The sequence below is a fragment of the Leucoraja erinacea genome, chromosome 8, assembly GCF_028641065.1.
Source record: "Leucoraja erinacea ecotype New England chromosome 8, Leri_hhj_1, whole genome shotgun sequence".
Lineage (NCBI taxonomy): Eukaryota > Metazoa > Chordata > Chondrichthyes > Rajiformes > Rajidae > Leucoraja > Leucoraja erinaceus.
In genome coordinates this window covers 47,074,278-47,099,281 of record NC_073384.1, presented here as the reverse complement: position 1 = coordinate 47,099,281, position 25,004 = coordinate 47,074,278, and the positions used below count along the sequence as shown (strand labels likewise).

Genomic DNA, 25,004 nt, shown 5'->3' with positions numbered 1-25,004 from the left:
CATGACGATGAGTCATGATGATGATGATGATGATATGTAAATAAGATGATCTCTGTATCAGATGACCTGGAGATCAGGTCAGGTGGGGCTGTGTAAGCCAAGATGGAAGCTGTGACTGTGTGAGTTAATAAACACAGAGAACAATGAATGTAACCTCTTAATAATGTGTCAATATCATTATTACTTCACATCTGCAGCCAGGATGTGACAATGCACAACCACCAAAATTTACCAAACATTTTATTTTGTGGATCTTAATTTGCAATGAAATTGCATATTTAATCTGTCTAATGTACAGAAAAAATGCAATGCAGAAACATATTTTGCATTTAATAAAACAGCTGATTGTTCCGGGGCACGATATTGCTGACAATAATGATGCGGTGACAAGATAGATAGGAACACCACGATGAGATTGGACAAGTGTCAACATTTCATTCCAAAGTTACTTAATTGTCAGAAAGCAGGTTCCGTTCTACAGTGAGCAATGGGAATATGTGGAATGGAAGGAGTCCGTTTTTATTATTCTAATATTTCTCATGAAGTTAATAAAAATTCCTTTCTTTTTGACCAACTTCAGAATCAGGAATAAAATAAATATTGCCATCAAGTAGCGAGACAGGATAGAGATGATGGATCTGGATTTAAGTTAAGTTAAACACCCTCTCCTTATCTTGTCATGAACATTTAAGAGTTTGGTAGAATTAAGCTGCTACCATAATTGAACTGAATAAACACGCTAAAACTGAATAGAACCGACAATTTAAAAAAAACTTTAGAAGGGTCATTAACAAAGGATTGATTCAGTTTCTTCTCTTCAGGTGCTGCCTGACCTGAGTAGTTCTAATATTTTCAACTTTTATGTATATTTTCAATATATATATTATGTATAGTTCAAAATATTCACTTCAGTTTTTTTAATTGGTTGAGCATAATTTAAGATTTGTGAATCAAGAAAAACCTTAGATGGAAACTTTCAGAAACAAGACTTTTGACACTCCATATTAAACAAATTCAATACGGTGGGAACCATCTGAACCTGACATATAACCATACTTAAAAATGAAAGAATATCCGGTGCAACGCTTGCAAAGGATTTATATTTAGAAAGACAATACTAAATTGAAAATTCATTGTGCATTTTTTGCCCTTTGTTTTTTCTCTCCTGTCTAGAACATGTATACTTCTCAGCGGTTATAATTTCACATGCACAGCCAATGTACGTACGTACTTGCAACCTATCTACTAAGCAAGTAGTACTCTTATTATCTTTCCTTCTCCTAAATTTCCTAACTGCTGAGGAGAACAATAGCACTAGTATTACCAGTCGACCTGAAGTCAAATAAGCCACAAAAGATCAAAAAGAGTCGGGACCTTAATTTAGTTTAGTTCAGTTTAGAGATACAGAGTAAAAACAGCACTTTGGCACACTGAGCCCACGACAATCGGCGATCCCCATACACTAGCACTATCGTACAGACTAGGAACAAGCTACAATTTTTACTAAAGCCAAATTAACCTACAAACCTATACGGCTTTGGAGCGTAGGAGGAAACAGGAGCACCTGGGGGAACCAACGCTGTCACGGGGAGAAGGTGCAAACTCCGTACAGACAGCACCCAGTCAGGATCGAAACCGGGTCTCTGCCGCTGTAAGGCAGCAACTCTACTGCTGTGCCACTGTACCGCCCCTTATGGATCTGTTTTGTACTCAACCATATTTTTTAACAATTACACCACTCTGGGCCATCATGCTGAAATAGAAAAAAGCACGGAAGAGAAATCATATGTTTGCACAATCATTTCAAAAGACATTATCCCTGTCTTGAAATAGAAGCTGTATTATTAGTTTTAGTTTCAGAATGTCCGATCTCAGATTGTTGTTGAGTGTGTGATTCTGAGGGTATGCTGTACCTCATTCAGTCGCACAATTGGCTGCTAATGGTCACGTTTAATGCTCTACCTTCTTTTTCCTTTGCCCACTGTTTGTGATCTTATCTGGAGTGACGCCGAGATCTGCAAGCACCTTTGCTATGCCACGAGCATCGACTCCACAGTTTGGTGCCACGTTGGACTCACAGCGTCTGTGGACATTCATCTTGCATACTATATAAAGACATGGAAACATTTCATTAGAGAACAAACAATTTAATCGCAGATGAGCATTTATTTATTTATTTATTTGTTTGTTTGTTAATTGTAAATGAAAAATCAAACTAGAAAATGCTGATTTATATAACCAGATTTATAGTTTTGAAAATAATTGTGTCAGAATAAACAAGATGAAAACTAAAGCAAATGAATATCAAGGCGTAGTGGGTGACAGAGCTGCCGCCTTACAGCATCAGAGACCCGGGTTTAATCCTGACTATGGGTGCTGTCTGTACGGAGTTTGTACGCTCTCCCTGTGACTGTGTGGGGTTTCTCTGGGTGCTCCACCTTCCTCCCACACTTGAAAGACACGCAGGTTTGTAGGTTAATTTGCTTCAGTTAAAAAGAATTGTAAATTGTCCCTAGTGTATAGGATAACGCTGGTCGGCGTGGACTCGGTGAGCCGAAGGGCCAATTTCCATACTGTATCTCTAAACTCTAAAGCAGAAGCCAATCCAAAAGAATACACAGGCAACTCGCGCTTGATTTATGCTTTTTTTTTTTAAACTCGCTCATTTAATTAATACCAAAACTTAATTTGCTAGCTGTAATTTTGAAATAATACATTCAAATTTACAGCTGTATTTAATTTTGTCATTTTGGAATTACAAGCTGCTTTTCAGGAACGGAATCCCAGCGATAAATTACATTATTACACAGCGTGTATTACATTATTATTGTAGTCTTTTTGTACTCTTATTGTAACCACAGTAGAAATTGAAAAAAATATAGATTATGTCCCAAATCTTTTTCATCAGCATTATATTATGAAAAATGGCAACAAGAAAATGCTTGCTTTGTCTAAATAAACTTTGGTAAAGTAAATTATTTAATTAAAAACAAACTACTTAAAATGTGATATTAGACACTGAGGCCAATGGCAGGTAGGTTTGTGAATAAAACTTCATCAGAAAAATCTCTGGTGGTTTTCTCAATTGAAGAGTAGACAGAAAGGATTAAAAGCAAAATCAGTTTTTGCTTGCTACACTGAATCTCAAACTGAAAATATGTCTGGATTGGATTGGAAGCTTCATTTTAAGAGAGGGTGGGAAAATAAATGGAACTGCTTGAATAGATTCCCATGATTACAAAAGAAATATTGAAACCAGTGGCCAATGCCAAAGCAAACAAGACACAGCGGAAAACATTAGGTCCCTCAATGGTTTCTACTAATAATATTTTATTAACTTTTAGACATTTCAGATTTGATAATTGAAAGGAAGATCTGGATGGAGATCATTGAAGACTGCTTATATTCAATGTTTTGTAGGAAAGTAATGGTAGGCAGCAGTTTACTGCTGTTTATTAATGTTTGTCGGGAATGAAAGAACCGTAAATGAAATGCTCCATTACAAAAGTGAAATGTGAAAAACTTTCCCCTAAAGATTTGTGTGTATAATAAATCTAGGGTAGCATGAACAAGTACTGAGAATGATCCCCATGTGGTACACTGGAGACTCCGGCAAATCTTTCCATTCCAGTCCTTGCGACCACACTTCATAAAGCTTCATAAGCTTCACCAGCCCTATAACTGAGTGAGATCCAAATGTTTTTCCAAACTTGCCTACTTTTACATCCCATCATCGAGGAACATGGACACCCTAGGGAAATGACAAATCATGGAAACTGGCAGGACGTTGAGAAAGTGTTTAAAACACAGTTTAGGGGCAAAAGCAAGACCAACAAATGTTGAAAATCTGACAAAAACTGAATCCACCCTCCCCACTATTACCATTCATTCAGTTTAACTCATCTATATGTAGATCAAAGTGCCCCCATGATTACAGTTTTAACCTTGTCATGTGTTTCTGTTACTGATAATTGGGTTTTCCAGTTTATATGTAGAATAAAGATCCAGTGATAATCGAAGTGCCCTTTTTCAATGTCTTTCTAATTTCGTGATTTATACATTTTATATGACTTTTATTGTTTGGGGGCCTATGGGTAACACCCATCAATACTTTCTCTCTCTCTCCGCTGTTTCTTAGTTCCACCTGAACAAATTCTGCTTCTTGGTATTCTGAGCAAATGTACTTCTTTCTATTGACTTTATCTCACTCTTCATTAACAGGACCACCCCTTCCCTTTTTCTATTTTGCTTACCTCTTAAAAATTAAGCAAACTGGATAATTTAATTCCCATTATTATAGAAACATAGAAAATAGGTGCAGGAGTAGGCCATTCGGCCCTTCGGGCCAGCACTGCCATTCAATATGATCATGGCTGATTATAAAAGTGGCACAGTGGCATAGCAGCGCCAGAGACCCGGATACGATCCTGAATATGGGTGCTGTCTGTACGGAGTTTGCACGTTCTCCATGTGACCGCACGAGTTTTCTCCAGGTGCTTCGATATCCTCCCACACTTCAAAGACGTTCAGATTTGTAAGCTAATTGGCTTTGGTAACATTGTAAATTATCCCTTATGTGGAGGATAATGCTAGTATGCAGGATGATTGCTAGTCGGCGCAGACTCTGTGAGCCGAAGGCCCTATTTCCATGCTGTATCTCCAAAAAAAGCCTAAAGATCTCGCCCAGAGAAACATGTTAAAATTTTAAGTTGCTGGGCCTGTTAGTGATGTAAAATTTATATGGAAGATTAATTATCCTTGAAAGTGTCCGATGCTGATGTGTGTGTTCACAGCTGACAGCTGCTGCCTGAACTATCAAATGCCGGCACATTAGCCTCTTTCCTCCGAGTAGCAGGTCAATGTTGTGAAAGAGCTTTATCTGTGGTAGTCACCCAGGACACTCGGATAGGGAAGACTGGGGTGTGGGAAATGGAGGAGGGAGACTCAGACAGAAAGGCCAAGACTGAGGAGGACAGTGGTAGCAGCAGTGCAGTTGCTGCCTTACAGAGACCCAGGATCGATCCCGACTATGGATGCTGTTCGTATGGAGTTAGTACGTTCTCCGAGACCATGTGGGTTTTCTCCAGGTTCTCCTGTTTTCTACCACACTCCAAAGACATACAGGTTTGTGGGTTAATTGGCTTCGGTAAATATTGTAAATTGTGCCTAGTGTGTAGGATAGCGCTAGTGTACGGGGTGATCGCTGGTCGGTGCAGGCTCGGTGGGTAGAAGGGGACCTATTTCCACGCTGTATCGCTAAACTAAACTGAAGGAGATGGAGGCAATTAGAGGAGAAATGGAATGCAGGTGGGGTCACAAGCTGCTAATTTCAGTCAAGATGTCACATGTGCAAACAGGCAATGTTACCTGTATGAAGGCAAATCAATTTATAATTGCAGTTTACTTCCAACAAACATATTCATTCACTGCAAGTCATACCTATCCCAGTCATTTTTTGTGTCCAGAAAGGGCCTCCCTTTAGGGTTACAATGAAAAAACTACTCCTGCAACTGTAAAAAATATATAATCTGCATAATCACTTTTCCCACATTGTTGTAAAAGCCTTCTTTTATGCAAAACAGATGCAATGATGACCACTTTGTCAAACAAATATCACCATTATATCTGGAGAAGGGTCTAGTCCTGAATTGTCACCCATTCCTTCTCTCCAGAGATGCTGCTTGTCCTGCTGAGTAACTCCAGTATTTTATGTCTATCTTCAGTTTAAACCAGCATCTGCAGTTCCTTCCTATAAATTATATCTGAATATCTATTATATCAGTGAATTCCTGTCACTATATAGACCAGTACAGCAGAGGAAGAGGCCCTTCAGCCCTCAAAGTCTGCGCCCAACATGCAGCCAGGTGCTCCTATGCCTAGGGTCTGTGGGTCCGAGATGTGCCTTCCCTCACATGCTGTTTCCTGTCTGTCAGGAAGTTGGTGATCCACTGACAGGGGGGTTCAGTCAACTGGGAGACTTTGGAATGTAGTAGCTCTGGCACAATGGTGTTGAATGCAGAGCTAAAATCCACAAACAAAATCCTTGCATAGGTTCCCTGGCGGTCTAGATGCTGGAGGATGAAGTGCAGGCCAAGGTTGATTGCGTCATCCACTGATCTATTGGCCCGGGTCCAGCAGGGGGTTTGTGATATTTTTCAGCTGGGCCAGCATGTCTTTCAAGGTAGACAAAAATGCTGGAGAAACTCAGCGGGTGCAGCAGCATCTATGGAGCGAAGGAAATAGGCAACGTTTCGGGCCGAAACCCTTCTTCCAGTATCTGCAGTTCCTTCTTAAACACCGTCTTTCAAGAGTCTTCATGACCAAAGATCAGTGCGACAGGCCTGTAACCATTAAGACCAGTTACCTTTGTCTTTTTGGGTACAGGGACAATAGTGGAGACTTTGAAGCAGGCAGGGACAGTACAGATTTGCAGGGACTGGATGACCAGAGGGTGTCAGTTGTTCAGCAAAGAGCTTGGGGATAGAGGGGGGAAAAACATTGTCTATTCCTGGAGATTTCTGGCTTTTCTGTCTTCTAAATAGCCTCTCCACCTCCTCAATTTCTGTTGTTGATGATGGAGAAGTGGCCAGACTGATGTTGGGCAGCAAGGAGGGGGTGGGTAGTGGATGATGGCCCAGTCTTTGCAGACTCGAGTCAGGCTGTGAGTAGGTGTGAAGTGTTGGTTGGAGAGGGGGTACCAGGGTTAAGTTTCTGTTTATCGAATCTGCAGTAGAACTCGTTCAGTTTGTTGGTCAGCTGACAATGGTCCAAGGAGCAGGGGGCTTTCCTCTTGTAGCAGGTGATTTCTTGCAAGCCCTTCCAAACTGAAGAGGAATCATTAGCTGCGAACTTGCTCTTCAACTTCTCAGAGTACCTTTCCTTGGCAGCTCTGATTCCTCTTCCAGCTTGTACTTGGCATTGTTGAACCAGATCCAGGCCCTAGTGGGAATGCAACTGTCCTCACAAAAGCTGACATATGATGACACAGTGTCTGTATACTCATCAAGGCTTGTGGTTGCTTCCCTGAACACATTCCAATCAGAGCAGTCAAAGCAGGACAGTAGGTTTTCAATGCCCTCGCTTATCCACCTTTTCATTGTTCTGACCACAGGCTTAGCAGATTTTAGTTTCTACCTGTAGGTCGGAATGAGATGAATTAAACAATGATCAGAGAGACCCAGAGCCGCCCGGGGAACAGAGCGATATGCGTTCTTGATGGAAGTGTAACAGTGATCGAGAGTTCTCCACCCTCTGGTGTGGCAGGTAACATGAAGTCTGTACTTTGGAAGGTCTCGGCTGAGGTTAGTCCTCCAAAACAATGACCATGGAGTCCGGGAAGTCCCTCTCTACCCTCATTACCGGTGAGTTGCGTTTGCACCTCACATACGCAGACGTAGGGGAGGAGGGGGGGATGTAAACTCCAGTGAGAAATAAAGAGGTAAATTTCCTCAGAGAATAAAAGGGTTTGCCGTCTATAAAGATTCTAGATTGGGAGAACAGAAGTTAGACAGTACCGTGATGTCGCTGCACCAGTCCTGGTTTATATAGAAGCATATTCCACCGTCTCTTGATTTTCCCGCTGCCTCTGCTTCGGAGGTCTGCTCAATGTAGTTGAAAGCCAGCCAGTTACAGCGCATTATCTGGGGTTGACTCACTCAGCCAAGTCTCGGTGAAGCACAGGGCAGTGGCTCGAGAGAAGTCCGTGTTTGTTTGACGCAGGAGTTGCCGTTCGTCTGCTTTGTTGTTGAGAGAATGTAGATTTGCGAGAAATATACTCAGGAGTGGTGTGCGAAATGCTCGTCGCCGGAGTCGGGTGAGTGCTCCACAGCGCTTCCCATGGGTCCTCCTCCATCTCAAGACCTTGAGCACAGCCACAGCCCCGCCAACGAGTATGTCCAAATAATCCAGCGAGTGAGAGAAATCCGGAACGATGTTTGGAGGTACCGTATATCTGATGTTAATGAGTACCTCTCTCATGAATGCGATCCTTGTGGGATTTTCACAGACGACACAAACAAACAAACACATACAAAACAGCAAGGAGCAGTACACCGTGGCAGCCATTGTCAGCGCTAGCCAGACTTTATGGGGTGACCTCCAGTTGGTGCAAACTCGATGGGCCAAATAGCCTGTTTCCGTACTGTATTGTTAAAATCTATGAACTCTACTTCTCCCTCTCACTTTAGTTGTTCCCTTTAAACACATTTGCTTTCTGCTTCTGAATTCTGCTTGAGGGCCTAGATGTGAGATGTTAAACCAACATCATGTTATGGATGGTGATCACTCTTTGTACCTTCCCAGCACTTTTATTTAAAGTAACGCCCCACAGATAGTGAAGACATTCACAAATATTATTCACATATTGGAATGATGGAAAAGGGTTTTCTATGGTTTCTTTGAATATTCAGGAAGAGTCAGTAAATTCATTTTATGCTGTAATTGATCAAGGTATTTCCATTTATTTATGGGGTTACCCCTATGTTCTATACCATCTTCTCTTGAGCTTCAGAACTGATTCAGTGACTTAAAAGGAATTTATCACCAAGTAATCTGCTGATATTATCTTCTTGTGAAGACCAGACAAAAATATTGCACACTCTGGTTCTTTCTCTACTGGCAATTAAAATGTAACACAGCTTGGTCCTGGAAATGTTGCCTGACCTGGGGAATATTCTCAACATTGTCTGGGTTCACTTTTTCCGGGTACTCCAGTTTCCTCCCACATTCCAAAGACACGCAGGTTTGTAGGTTAATTGACTTCTGAAAATTGTCCCTGGAGCATAGGACAGAACTAGTGTGTGGGTGATCACTGATCAGCGTGGATTTTGATGGGCTGGAGGAAGTGTTTCCATGCTGTATCTCTAAACTAAACTATTTTTTAAATATCTTAAAATATGATTATGTTTGAATATGTTTTTGGATGCATTGGAGACACTGACAAACGTTCAAAGCTGACAAGCATGGTCATGACTGAGTTTATTGTCGAAGTATTGCAGGGAATGGAATTTGCTATTTTCAGTAGGTTTGGCCTTGCCGATAGGGAGCTGGCACCAGTAATCATGTTTGTTCTACAGGTACCGGTGGGTCACCGATAAGTGAGTGTAGCAATGAGCTGCTCACCAAAGCAGGTCAGACAGAAATGTGTAAAAACAAGGAACTGCAGATGCTGGTTTGCAAAGAAAAGACACAAAGTACTGGAGTACCTCAGCAGGTCGGGCAGCATCCCTGGAGACATGGATAGGTGACGTTCCGGGTCAGGACCCTTCTGCAGACATTCTCAAGAAAGGTCCCGGTTCAAAACATCACTGTGTTAGTTCTGAAGCTCAAAAGAAGATGGTACAGATTCTGGGTGACACACTGAGCTACTCGAGCACTCGGTTTCTTTTTCAGACAGAAATGGGTGATGAGCACTGGGAGTCTCGGAGATCCTTTCAGCATTTTTTTTTAAATGTTTTTTTTTTCTGGCAAGTCCATTTTTCTAAACCATTGTATTTTCCAACTTTTTCCACAGTTAAACCAGCTGCATATCTGTTCAATTCGTGTTTCTATTCATTGAAACAGTTTTTCTGTAATAGTCCTAATTGTATTATTTCCTTTGTTCTGGGAATTATTCTTTTCTCCCTCTTGTCTGGCCCCAATTGCTTGTTCACCTTCATGCACCAGTATATTAGCCTGTTGCAGAAAAAACCTGACATTCACAATTACATTCTCATGACCTTAAAATCCCTCTCAGGTTATATAATAAATCTGTATTATTTGTTTGGTCTGCATGTTACTGCCATCTGGTGGGTGAAGCTGGTACAATCATTTAAATTCTCCTTGGGGTAAAAAAAACATTTCACATTAACAGCAGCGCCTCACATAAGGTTGTACTGTTCAGGAAACTTCACACAACCATTATCAGACAAAATTTGATATAAAGTCACAGAAGGAGAATTCAGAAAAAATAATCAAAACTTGGTCTAGAAGATAGTACTTCAGAACTGCCTTAAAGTAGGGGAGAGGAGTACCTGAACCTGAAAGGTTTATAGTACAAGCACTATTTGAGAAATAGCTCCATTTTTGAATTGTATCACTTTATTGTACAATCAACAAGTTTCCTTTCGATTATTGCACATGTGCTTACGTTTTCATGCAATTGGCATTATTAAATTTATTGGACAGTAAAACTATAAAATCATTTACATAAACATAAGCAAAGGATACATGAAAAATTACATCTACTTATTCAAAACTAAAAGCAATACCCGAAGACACCAGTAAGATGCCATCATAAGCCTCTTTCTTCTGTTACAATGTAAACTTTACTGCTATAATAGCTTTACTATTGGATAAAACTATTAGCACGGTAAACGCCGATACATGTTGAAATGCTAATAATTTTCAATCTGAAACATTATCTCTGTTTCTCTCTCCATAAATGCTGGTTGATCTGTTGAACATTCCCTGCATTTTCTGTTTAATCAAGAAAATTGCTTTGGATTCTTGCATGTAAGGTATAATTTTTAGAACTGCATTTGTCCAGGACCCAATGCAGAAACCAACACAAGTTTGCCTCTGCCACTGTGTTTTTATATGCAAAAGTATTGGAGATGTATTGGTAAATGTTGCAGTGGTATCATATACACAATTATTTCTATAACTTGCTGGTAGACTTCAATTAAAACATTTTGATTGTACCTCAGTACATGTGACAATAACCCAAACTTAAATAATAAAGTTAAGATTGCTCATATTAAAGACATGTGACTGGGTTACAACATTCAAGCATGGAGAGTGAGCTAGGTAGGAGTAATGGAAAATTATAGTAACTACATTAGAAGTGAAGTTATATCCAACAATTATTTTCAAACATGACATTTAGTTTTCATAAAGTTGTTTGTGGAAAATGTCAGGGAGTCCAATTTTTACTTTCATTATTTCTAATTTAAAAGATCCAAACTGGTATTTTTCATGTTCCCAAAATGGAACTGATAATAAATCTACAAACTTCCATGCAATTTCAATCCTCCAATCATGAGATTTTGTCCAGAATAAAGACAAATTGTAGTAAGACCAGTGCATTGTACTGTCTTGTTACAGTAAGGACAGGTGACAATATGTCTAGTTAATGTTAATGACAAGAGTAATAATAGGTCTTTACTCCCAAGACCATGTAGAGGTCTTGAGACTAAAGACCATGCTGGTGATCAAACAATGATGATGATGATAAAATATTCAGATTTCACTAATTGTAGGTTTGTTAAATATAGATGTGTATGTTACATATGAGTAATTCACCATTGTCTTCATTATTTCAGCACACGCTTGACTGAGGAAAAGAGTATTTGAAAATTTATGATCTCAGACCCAACACTAAGTACAAGGTCTCCCCAAAAGCAATGATCCCTATACCCTTCTGACACTGAGAGATTCAACAATATCTCTGCAAGATATTCCAGATTCACTGAAAGGACTAAATAATCAACATTAGTGTCTTCTGTGTAGGAAGGAACAGCAGATGCTGGTTTAAACTGAAGATACACAAAAAAAACTGGAGTAACTCAGTGGGACAGGCAGCATCTCTGGAGCGAAGGAATAGGTGACGTTTCGGGTCGAGACTAAAGAAGGGTCTCTGTTACCCTGCTGAGTTACTCCAGCTTTGTATCTATCTTAGTGTCTTCTGTCTGGCCAGCATCCTCAGCATTGAACCCTAATTACTCTCAGCTGACTTCTGTTCACAGATAATGAGATCAAGATGTTCCCGGAGGTCGAGCATGCTGAATGGACATGGCCTGCTGCAGCTCGGAGTGGTGAGGAGTGGTTGAGGACATTGATAACACCATCTGACCAGGCCGACCCTGCAACTCTGACCTACTGCCGTCCCTCGGAATATGGTCTTTTATGACCAAGTTAAGACTCTATATTTTCACCAACTTTGCACATGAATCGTCCAAAATGGCGCCAGAAATGTGACCACTAGTGTACTGTCTTCTCAGTGCAATCTTCTATTCCTGTACTCCTGTACTTAAGTATGATTGTGTATCTTTGTAGTAAGATTTTTACTGAACTGTATGCTAAAATTGAATTCCACTATACCCAGGTACATGTGACAATAAAGTGAAGAAGCACAGCAGCAGGTTCCAAAAACAAACTCTATTCCAAGCTCTCAACTCAAGAGTCAAGCCAAGAGTGTTTAATTGTCATATGCACTAGGAACAGAAATGATTTCTTGCTGTAACTTTACAAGCACGTTAAGGCAACAAAACAATGAATAAATCACTCAATAATGCAATAAAATATCAGTAATACTAGGTAACCAGACTATGACACTGCAAACTGAAGTACATGGTACAATGTAAATAAAGTTCATAGTAGAGCGTTGCTGGGGTAGGGTTGTGGTTAGGATTAAGCCGTGTGGTTCAAGAGCCCGAAGGCTGATAAGAAGAATCTGATCTTGAACCACCATCCTGTTGAACATTTCCGGGTGGGACAATCCATGCACATCCCAGATTAGTCCAGTGAACCAATTCTGTATTGCCTCCAATGGAACACTATGGGCTCTTACCTTGCAAATTAAACTTTGGTGAGGGACCTCATCAACCGTACTCTGGAAACCCAAATGCACCTACTGGTTCCTCTCAAAGCACTATTGTGATTTCCTTATAAGATTCAAATACATTTTTTTAGATGCGAGTTTCCCTGTATGAAGTCACGTTGGCCCTGCCTGAATAATTTATGGTTTTCCAAATGTGCTGCTATTTTTCCCAACCAGAGACATTAGGCTACTGTTTGGGTGTCAATGCAATGTTTTTCCTCCAGCATCCTATTTCCCTTTTCTCAAAACAATCTATGTTCCTGGAGCAATCCTCCCTCATCGCTTCCAGTCTTGTTGCCTCCCAGACCTACATGACCCAGACCTACATCCTGCCCAAGTTACAAGCTGTACTACATAGAATATAGAACAGTTCAACACAACATGCACTGTTGCCCTTTGACAATGTCTGTGCTGAACATGATGCCAATACTTTCATCTGCCTACATTTATTTTGCATTTCACCATTAACCTCTATCATCAAACCATGAGCCATTCACCCACCTAAAGCCATCATGATCTTGTGCATACTTCTTACATAAAATGTACACATGTAAAAATGACTGGCATGACTGGCATCAGTAGTTCAGAGCATCTTCGGTAAACAAAAGACAAAACGAATGCTGAGTGCCTCCAATAATTTCAGTTCTATGTTAGCATCCTATTTCTGCAACCTTGCAATACAAGGTAGCTTGTTAAAAGAGGAAGGGAACCCAGATTTCTTACCTTTACATTGTAATCCTTGTTTCAATAAACCCCAGAGTAGAGAGCCACAGTGATCACAGAACGTGGGTACTTTGAAGTTGTGAATGCTAAACTTGTGAGGCATGTTGACACTGAAGCGTTGAGAGCCCACCTACACAGTAAACAAACCAACCAATAAAATTGAGATTAAATTAAGCAATCCTGAACTAGCAATAGATAAAACAAACATATTTCGAGTAAGGGATAAACTGATTCACCCTTTGTTCATTTTGTTACCTTATGCCAGAGTTCAATATGGTTATATATTGGTTATATTATCACTTCAACCTACATATAGTCCCCTCCAGACTGTTTGGGACAAAGACCCATCATTTATTTATTATCCTCTGTACTCCACAATTTGAGATTTGTAATAGAAAAAAATCACATGGGGTTAAAGTGCACATTGTCAGATTTTAATAAAGGCCATGTTTATACATTTTGGTCAAACAACAGACAGCCAACCATGTCATCTCAGGGTGCCCGCTCTACCACCCACCAAATGGAGCTCAGGGCTTGGCAGACATTGACGGAGAGACACCAACCTGGCTGCTCTACACCCGGCTTGAGATCTAACTATTCCTTTGGATTATGTTTCATTTACAAGAAGAAGATACAAGATATATACATAGTCCCCTCTTATTTCAGGGCACCATAATATTTGGGACACAGCAATGTCCTGTAAATGAAAATAGTCATGTTTAGTATTTTGTTGCATATCCTTTGCAAGCAATGACTGCTTGAAGTCTGCAATTCATGGACTTCACCAAATGCTGGAAGTCTTATCTGGTGATGCTCTGCCAGGCCTGTATTGCAGTCAACTTTAGCTTATGCTTGTTTTAGGGGGCCTGTCCTCTTCAGGTTTCTCTTCAGCATATAAAAGGCATGCTCAATAGGGGTTCAGATCGGGTGATTGACTTGGCCACTCAAGAATTTACAATTTTTTTAGCTTTGAAAAACTCCTTTGTTGCTTTAGCAGTATGTTTGGGATCATTGTCTTGCTGTAAAATGAACTACCGGCCAATGAGTTTTGAGTCATTTGTTTGAACGTGAGCAGATAGGAAGTGTCTATACCCTTCAAAATTCATTATGCTATTATCATCAGCAGTTGTATCATCAATGAAGATAAATGAGCCAGCACTTTCAGCAGCCATACATGCCCAAGCCATAACACCCCTACCACCGTTTCACAGATGTGGTGGTATGCTTTGGATCTTAGGCAGTTCCTTCTCTCCTACATACTTTGCTCTTGCCATCACTCTGATATAAGTTAATCTTTGTCTCATCTGTCCACAAGACCTTTTTCCAGAACTGTTGTTGCTTTTTTAAGTACTTCTTGGAAAACTGTAACCTGGCCATCCTATTTTTGCAGGTAACCAGTGGTTTGCATCTTCCAGTGTAACCTCTGTATTACTGTTCATGAAGTCTTCTGCGGCAGTGGTCATTGACAAATCCACACCTGACTCCTGATGAGTGTTTCTGATCTGTTGGACAGGCGTTTGGGGATTTTTCTTTATTATGGAGAGAGTTCCAATGTCATCAGCTGTGGAGGTCTTCCTTGGCCTGCCAGTCTCTTAGCAATTAGTAAGCTCACCCGTACTCTCTTTCTTCTTAATGATGTTCCAAACAGTTGATTATGGTAAGCCTCAGGTTTGGCTGATGTCTCTAACAGTTTTATTCTTGTTTCTCAGTCTCATAATGACTTCTTTGACTTTCATTGGCACAACTTTGGTCCTCATGTTAATAATTGATAAACAACAATAAAAGTTTCCAAAGGTGATGGAAAGACTGGAGGAAAGACTAGGTGCAGGGAGCTCTCTTACACCTGCATTAAGGAGGCAATTAAACTCACCTGAGCAATTACAAACACCTGTAAAGCCATGCGTCCCAACATTATGGTGCCTGAAATGGGGGGGACCATGTATAAACACAGCTGTAATTTCTACATGATGAAACCAAAATGTATAAAAATACCCTTTAATAATGTGCAATTTAACCACATGTGATTTTTTTTCTATTACAAATCTCAAATTGTGGAGTACAGAGGCAAATACATAAATGATGGGTCTTTGTCCCAAACATTATGGAGAGCATCGTATAATTATGTTAAAAAATATTAAATCTATTTGGTAAGGTCTACACAGCTGCCACACAAACCCGTAATCTTTCAATTTATTGCAACAATGTCACTGAGAAGCATTCTGGATTAGTTCCCTCCCCATCATAGATACATGGTTGTCCAACATTTCATCATTTCCAATTACACCATGTAAAATATGTACCTCATCCTGTGCTTCTTGTTTCTTCAAGCCAGCACACTTGGTTATGATAAGTTCGTGACATCGTTTATGCACCACACAAGTACAAACTGTAAATTCAAATGAAAAATTATTTGTTCATTGCCTTTAATCCTCAGTGAGCATCTGTTAAAGAAAACAAACATCTAAAACACATAAACCAGCAATTATAATCAAAGCCATTACTCAGGATTTTATTAAATTTGCTGACTTTGCAATTTATTTTCTTTCCCTTCAATAAGTAAAAACAATAAAACGTAAGACTGTCAATACAAGCATGTGGAAAATATTTTCACTTTATATAATAAAAGGTGTTAATGGATTCTGGACCCCTTCCTAAGTGGAATTTGGCATTTTCACCCTGTCAGTCCTAACCTGGAGAGAATCACTCCATGAGCATTATATCAATGCTGTATGAACTAGATCTTTTATTCCTCCCACTTCATTAACTTTGTTTATTTCATCTGGACTCTAATTCCTGCTTCATGTCATGGCTTTTCTTTTTAGCTTGGTCTTATTATAAACAGCAAACCATCAATTTTAAAATTAAAAATATATCTGCCATTGTGTCTGAGAGGGCAGTTTTGTTCAATTATTGATAAAATATTTCAAAATTCAAACAGTGTAGATCCTGGACAAATGAGCCAAACAGTGTATGTTTCTGCTGTTTTGTTCTTTAGAACCGAACTATGGTGTACATACATAACTGTGGGGTGTTATTACATCGAAAGAACTTGTTGTTGCAATTACCTAAATGGCAGCCAGATTGGGGAAAGGAGATCAGCTTCTATTTTAATTCATTAAAATGCCAATAGAATTAACAGTTTATTAACATTGGTCAACGTTTATCAATTTATTTTGGATTTAAGGTCAATTTCCCAACATCTGCCATATCCACAGAGACAAAAAAACTATTAATTTTGTCTGCCAAATTAGTCTTTGTTCATCAATCTCATTGGATTTCATGATTTCACATAAAAAAGCCAGTAATTCTTTCTCTCAAAAAAAAATCTCATTTATAGATTGGGCAATGTGTAGCAAAACAGTGGAAGGCTGAATGGTGATTAAAATGTTCCCTCCTATTTCAATATAGAGCTATACAGTAACGAAGCACGGAAACTGCCTCTTTGGCCCAACTTGTCCATGCCAACCAAGATGACCATCTAAGTAAGTGTTTGACCCATATCCTTCAAAACCTTTCCAATCCAGGTATCTGTCTAAATCTTTTTTAAACCGTATGATTTTACCTTCCTCAACCACTTCCTCTGTCAGACAAAAGTGCTGGAGAAACTCAACGGGTGCAGCAGCATCTAAGAAAATAGGCAACGTTTCGGGCCAAAACCCTTCTTCAGACTGATGGAGGGTGGGGCGGGGTGAAGAAAGGAAAAAGGAAGAGGAGGAGCCCGAGGGCTGAGGGAGAGCTGAGAAGGAGAGGAGACAGCAAGGGCTACCGGAAATTGGAGAATTCAAAGGTTATGCCGCTAGGGTGCAGACTGCCCAAGCGGAATATGAGGTGCTGTTCCTCCAATTTCCGGCGGTGCTCACTCTGGCCATGGAGGAGGCCCAGGTAGGAGAGGTCGGATTCAGAATGGGAGGGGGAGTTGAAGTGCTGAGCCACCGGGAGGTCAGGTTGGTTAATGTGGACCGAGCGGAGGTGTTCGGCGATAAGATCGCCAAGCCTACGCTTGGTCTCACTGATGTAGGTGCAACACTTCCTCTGCAGCTGCATCTGTATATGTATCACTCTTTGTGTGCAGAATGTATTGCTTGTAAATCCTTCCACTCTCACCTTAAACCCATGTCCTCTAGTTTTTGATTCCCCTTCCCTGCGTTCACCTTATGCATACCCGTTATCATTTTCTACAAGGCATCCCCAAGTCTACTATGTTCCAATGAATAAAATCCTAATCTACCCAATCTCTCTCTCTCTGTAATTCAGGCAATGTTCTTGTCAGTGCTGCCTCGTTGACATTTTATCCAACTGCAACATAACATCTAAACTGCTGTAGTCAATGGCCTGAATGATAAAAGTGTGTGTGTTGACTTGTGGTGCCACTTTTAGGGAACTACCTACATGTACTCCTCGATCCTTCTGTTCTACCACACTGTTCGGGCCCTATCATACACTGAGAAGATCCTATCCTTGTTTGATTTCTCAAATGCAACAACTTGCACTTACTGTTGAAAGCCATTTATCATTCCTCAGCCCACTTACCTTGCTAATTAAGATCCCTCTGTAATTGTTAATAACCTTCTTCAGTTTACAATCTCACCTGTTTTAGAGTCATCTGCAAATTTACTAACCGTGCATATACAGTCATCCAAATCATATCATAAAGGATGAATAGACTTTGGTCTAGCACAAATTCCTGCAGTGCACCAAAAGTCACAGGCCTCCAGACCACAAAAAAACAACCTTCCATTATCCACCTGTTTCCTACATCAAGCCAATCATGCATCCAATCTCCCTGGATCGCATGCAATCTAACCTTGCCTTCCATTCAGGATCTTTTCAAAAGCCTTGCTAAAGTTCATTTAGTGCAACAAGACTATTGATGGAAAATTAGCTGACCGATAACATGCATCTCTGAAAAGCTTTGATCATCACTTTGGAGATGGCAAAGAGAGCCAGAGTCTACTTTCCTTGGTAGGACACTGAGAGGTGGAGAAGAACAGATGAATTTTGATGTGTGAATGTGTGATGAGGAAAGCAGCATTATTGAATAAAAGCCTTTATCTTTCAACAGACAGGATATACAAGCAGGATATTACCATACAAAACACTAAAGCATTGTGTAGAATTCTGGTAGTTATGATTACATGGACATGACAGGTTTGGAGGGACATAGACCAAATGCTGGCAAATGGGACTAGTACAGCTGTGGGACTAGTAGAGCTGGGACATGTTAGCCCGTGTGGGCAAATTGGGCCGAAGGGCCTGTATCATTGTATCACTCTATGACTATGACTCAAAGTACAGGAAGACAGTCACAGCAGTAGAGAGGGTGCTGGTGAGATTTGCAAGGATATTATCAGGAACAGAGAATTCTGGTTATGAAGAAAACATAGCTGGGCCATTGCTGTTTTCTATCAAACATTTGACGCTGACAGCAATTTAGTAGAGCCATATAATATTATGAAAGACCTGAAAAGGCTAGTTTTGGGAACTGGGGAGCATATTAAAGAAGGAAATCAGGGGGGCAAAGATAGCGCTGGCAGAAAATATTAAGGAAAATCCATAGAGATTCTATGTACATGAAGGGATAGAGAGTAATTGTAGAGAGATATCGACAGGATATTTATTGTGTGCAGGGCAAGTAGTGACAGGGAAGTACAGACAGAGACAGGGCCAGCACAGAAAAGGACCAGGCAGACAGGCCCAGCACTGAAAAGACAAGCGAATAAGACATCAACAATCGCTTCAAAACTGTTCATAAATAATGAGCCTACATTTGTTTTTCAGGAATATCACCCATCAGCAGAAAGAAAATTGATTCTCCCACAGATTCATGATAGTCTCCCAATAATTTGTTTTTACCAGTTGTCTTTAGTTCAACATTCAGTACAATAATTACCATTGCAAAATAGTTAAGGATTTTTTTCATGACCAGAGATATTTGCAGTTGTTCCTGGTAAACTACTAGAACTTGAGAATATTCATTCTTTTCCCCACCCATCCACAATGATTTTTGCTCCTCTGTAAACGATTCACTAATTGTTCTGTTTATCCTCTGATGCATTATTAATCTTTTAACTTCTGGAAGGATCAGGAATTGTGGCGTTCAATAATGCTGTTTAGCAGGACTTTATCCACTGAAAACATTTATGCATAAATCTTTCAACCCATTCCGTTGACACCGTTCTTGTTCCGATGTTGGTCTAAAAGCAAAAATGGCCTTCAGCCACATTCATAATAGCTATTCAACCAGCGTTCTATTGACAAAGTAATTATTTCCTTCTATTGATGAAGGCCCAAGCAATTTGTTCCAATATTAATAAAATACATTTCCTATGTGATTCCTTATCACAATTAAATGGTGATAAATTTCACAAATTCTAACTGGATCATCCAGAAATCTACCAACACTGGCCCATTTTATCATTAAATTGGCACACTTTCCATAAACCTACTGGAGAGTCAACAAAAGCAATGATAAAAATAAATACATTGAGGCACATAGATTTGAGAACCATCTCTTACCCTGGCACTGGTATCCTTGTTTACCTATCACTCCCCTGTAAACAAACAGAACAAGCATATTACATAATTGGAAAATTGTCACTGATGGATTTATTTTCAAAAGCATAATCTTTACGTGCAAAAACAACATTTTCCCAGAATTTCAATAAAGGTTCATATTCATTTATCATGCTGATCTATGATTTTACACCAAAGTCAATGGAGGTCTCTGGAATTGTGTCACAAGATCATCAAGGATGGATTAGATCTCTTTACATGGTTTGAATTTTTTACATATCTTTCATGCATTCAAGGATTGATCTTCACATATTTCATTAATCATTTGGATTAGATTATATGCTTTATTATATGTAAAAAAAATTACATGCATTCTATGATGCAAATTAATGCCCACAAGGAACTCTACTGATGGTGACACTCATTTCAATTAAGAGCAATAGATATACAAGAGATGACATGAAATAGGAGAACCTTGTTGATCTCCTCCCCACAGCTAACCATGCAAAGTTAACAACACAAATCTGTCAAGCAATCCGAAAGGCAGATGATGAACTCTTCCCAGGCTGTATGAAGTGCTTTTTGTGCTTGTGAAATGATTAGTGCCAAATGCCTTCCCTGGAGAGTTTCTTAATTCACCTGCCAACTGTCGGGTTAACATAGAAACATAGAAATTAGGTGCAGGAGTAGGTCATTCGGCCCTTCGAGCCTGCATCGTAATTCAATATGATCATGGTTGATCATCTAACTCAGTATCCCGTACCTGCCTTCTCTCCATACCCTCTGATCCCCTTAGCCACAAGGGCCACATCTAACTCCCTCTTAAATATAGCCAATGAACTGGCCTCAACTACCCTCTGTGGCAGAGAGTTCCAGAGATTCACCACTCTCTGCGTGAAAAAAGTCTTTCTCATCTTGGTTTTAAAGGATTTCCCCCTTATCCTTAAGCTGTGACCCCTTGTCCTGGACTTCCCCAACATCGGGAACAATCTTCCTGCATCTAGCCTGTCCAACCCCTTAAGAATTTTGTAAGTTTCTATAAGATCCCCTCTCAATCTCCTAAATTCTAGAGAGTATAAACCAAGTCTATCCAGTCTTTCTTCATAAGACAGTCCTGACATCCCAGGAATCAGTCTGGTGAACCTTCTCTGCACTCCCTCTATGGCAATAATGTCCTTCCTCAGATTTGGAGTCCAAAACTGTACGCAATACTCCAGGTGTGGTCTCACCAAGACCCTGTACAACTGCAGTAGAACCTCCCTGCTCCTATACTCAAATCCTTTTGCTATGAAAGCTAACATACCATTCGCATTCTTCACTGCCTGCTGCACCTGCATGCCTACTTTCAATGACTGGTGTACCATGACACCCAGGTCTCGCTGCATCTCCCCTTTTCCTAATCGGCCACCATTTAGATAACAGTCTGCTTTCCTGTTTTTGCCACCAAAATGGATAACCTCACATTTATCCACATTATACTGCATCTGCCAAACATTTGCCCACTCACCCAGCCTATCCAAGTCACCTTGCAGTCTCCTAGGATCCTCCTCACAGTTAACACTGCCCCCAAGTTGAGTGTAATCCGCAAACCTGGAGATATTGCCTTCAATTCCCTCATCCAGATCATTAATATATATTGTAAATAGCTGGGGTCCCAGCACTGAGACTTGCGGTACCCCACTAGTCACTGCCCGCCATTGTGAAAAGGACCCGTTTACTCCTACTCTTTGCTTCCTGTTTGCCAGCCAATTCTCTATCCACATCAATACTGAACCCCCAATGCCGTGTGCTTTAAGTTTGTATACTAATCTCTTATGTGGGACCTTGTCGAAAGCCTTCTGGAAGTCTAGATACACCACATCCACTGGTTCTCCCCTATCCACGTTACTAGTTACATCCTCGAAAAATTCTATAAGATTCGTCAGACATGATTTACCTTTCGTAAATCCATGCTGACTTTATCCAATGATTTCACCACTTTCCAAAAGTGCTGCTATCCGATCTTTAATAACTGACTCTAGCAGTTTCCCCACTACCGATGTTAGACTAACTGGTCTGTAATTCCCCGTTTTCTCTCTCGCTCCCTTCTTAAAAAGTGCGGTTACGTTTGCCAATCCTCAGGAACTACTCCAGAATCTAAAGTGTTTTGAAAGATTATTACTAATGCATCCACCATTTCTGGAGCTACTTCCTTAAGTACTCTGGGATGCAGCCTATCTGGCCCTGGGGATTTATCGGCCTTTAATCCATTCAATTTACCCAACACCACTTCCCGACTAACCTGGATTTCACTCAATTCCTCCAACTCCTTTGACCCGTGGTCCCCTGCTATTTCCGGAAAATTATTTATGTCTTCCTTAGTGAAGACGGAACCAAAGTAGTTATTCAATTGGTCCGCCATATCCTTGTTCCCCATGATCAACTCACCTCTTTCTGACTGCAAGGGACCTACATTTGTTTTAACTAATCTCTTTCTTTTCACATATCTATAAAAACGTTTGCAGTCAGTTTTTATGTTCCCTGCCAGTTTTCTTTCATAATTTATTTTTCCTTTCCTAATTAAGCCCTTTGTCCTCCTCTGCTGGTCTCTGAATTTCTCTCAATCCTCTGGTATGCTGCTTTTTCTGGCTAATTTTGTACGCATCATCCTTCGCTTTGATACTATCCCTGATTTCCCTTGTTATCCACGGATGCACTACCTTCCCTGATTTATTCTTTTGCCAAACTGGGATGAACAATTTTTGTAGTTCATCCAGGCAGTCTTTAAATGTCTTCCATTGCAAATCCACCGTCAACCCTTTTAGAATTAATTGCCAGTCAATCTTGGCCAATTCACGTCTCATACCCTCAAAGTTACCTTTTTTTTTAAGTTCAGAACCATTGTTTCTGAATTAACAATGTCACTCTCCATCCTAATGAAGAACTCAACCATATTATGGTCACTCTTGCCCAAGGGGGCACGTACAACAAGACTGCTAACTAACCCTTCCTCATTACTCAACACCCAGTCTAAAATAGCCTGCTCTCTCGTTGGTTCCTCTACATGTTGATTTAGATAACTATCCCACATACATTCCAAGAAATCCTCTTCCTCAGCACCCCTGCCAATTTGATTCACCCAATCTATATGTAGATTGAAGTCACCCATTATAACTGTTTTGCCTTTGTCGCACGCATTTCTAATTTCCTGTTTGATACTATCTCCAACTTCACTACTACTTAACACTTGGGAATATTGACCTCAGTATCAGTGGTACAGCATATGTCACTTTGGTAGCAGCTTATGAAATTAATCAGTGCACTGTATTACTTTCCCAAAAATACACTGTATTACTTTCCCTTTTTTTTTTAACGTTTAAAGCATTATGGAAAAGTTATATTTGCGGATTGCAGCATGGTGCCCGAAACACTGCAAATGTTTTACCACTTACAAAGTGAATACATTGCATCAAAAGCAAGTGCAAATTTTAAATACAACAAGAAATGGGATGACATATTGAATTCTGATCTACGTGAAACAATAAATTCTGACTCCGGTGGTTTGGTCTTTATCCTTCTCTCATATAAGAATTCACACAGCTTCAGATGTGAATGACAGATATTCTTCAAATAAAAAAAAGATAATCTTCACAAATGTCAAATTTGTTGTCTATTTTTTTTCGCTTCTCTCCTTTGTTGCAGGCATTAACTTATCTCCCTATCGTATTGTCCCAGCATCAACGGTAGAATCTTCAGCAATTTGGGTTGCAATCTTCCAAAACACAACCACTTCTCTCCTTAAAAATATTTTCAAAAATAACATTGTCATTCTTTAGGTATAGGAATGTTAACAATGCAAAATGTTGCTCGTCACTAAAGAGCAACAAGGAGTAGGTATCTAGTCAAATAATGTGTCCTTTTTAACTATACAAAGAACAATGGTTTCCAGACTTAATCACAGAGCTCCTTAAATTTCATTGGGCACTTATCATAGTGTATCGCACAACTTTGACCTGCCTGCTTTAATCCGGTCACTTCCTCTCCACCCTAACCAAAGCCCCAATTTACAGAGCTCTCCTGGACTTGTGATCATAGGCATCCAACTCACTGATGTCTTCTTTTAACAATTGCAAGCTCCGCCACCACTCACTGCTGCAAACTGAGCTGCTTCCCGGTACTGTTTGTCTGTTGTCCCAGCATACTCCGCGCTGGCACGGCACACACACAAAAATTGACTTTCTTGGAAGAGGCTGTCCTCCTTTCTGAAGCAGACAGTTCAGTGCTAAAGCATCTGAAATGCAAGTCAAGTCTGTTTTTGCTGGGCATGTCCATGAGGGGCCAAATATTACAGGTCCCAAACTTCATGTTGAAGATTGGAGGACAATTTGTTGGAATGTGTGATGTCTATTGTTTCCAGCTACATAAGGCTTTACAGTTAAGGTGTGGCACAATGGTGCAGCGATAGCGTTGCTGCCTTACAGTGCCAAAGACCCGTGTTTGATCCTGACCACGGGTGCTGCCTGTACAGAGGTTATGTTCTCTCCTGTGACTGCTTGGGTTTTCTCCAGGTGTAATTCATTTCCCCCCCCCCCCCCCCCCCCCCCCCATTCCAAAGACGTGCAGGTTTGTAGGTTAATTGGCTTCTGTAAATTGTCAATAGTGTATAGGATAGTGCTTGTAGATGGGCGATTGCTCATCGGCATAGACTCGGTGGGGCAAAGGGCCCGCTTCCACGCTGCAAACTAAACTAAAATATGAGTGCAGATCACTATCTGCTGCACATACAATCATATGCAGGCAGTCTTTGGTTTACGCAAGGGTTCTGTTCCTACTAACTTAGAAATGTCTGCAAATCAAATTATCTTCAAAAACAAAAATTAAGTTTCCCCCTAAAACCAAGGAATGTGCAGTTGCTACAATCAGATGTATGGATTTAGAAAGACAAAATACTAAGATTTTTAAAATTACATCATTAATGATTATTAAATCAATTTCTCTTTAAAAATGGCCTCCGGAGGTCTGCTGAAGTCAGCTGACCAGACTATCGACTAATTCCGATTTGTTTTAGATGAAGTTCAAACTAACATTTGCTGTGGGAATATGCGATTGTTGGTTGATCTGGAGAAGAAGTATGAAATAATTTTCTTGTGGGATGATAATATTTCCATTTATCTTGTTACATCGAATAATAAAGGTACAGGACTAAAATTAT

General features: G+C 40.1%; 1 protein-coding gene across 1 annotated transcript in view; it reads right to left on the bottom strand.

Moving 5' to 3' along the window:
* LOC129699659 (protein kinase C epsilon type) overlaps nucleotides 1-25,004 on the bottom strand; it is a 418,244-nt gene that overhangs the window by 156,560 nt on the left and 236,680 nt on the right. Inside the window, exons 4-7 of the mRNA XM_055639643.1 lie at nucleotides 19,817-19,851; nucleotides 15,601-15,686; nucleotides 13,301-13,430; nucleotides 1,963-2,105 (exon numbers count right to left, since the gene is read on the bottom strand). Of these exons, the coding sequence (XP_055495618.1) occupies nucleotides 1,963-2,105; nucleotides 13,301-13,430; nucleotides 15,601-15,686; nucleotides 19,817-19,851 (394 nt within the window). The remainder of the gene's footprint in view (nucleotides 1-1,962; nucleotides 2,106-13,300; nucleotides 13,431-15,600; nucleotides 15,687-19,816; nucleotides 19,852-25,004) is intronic.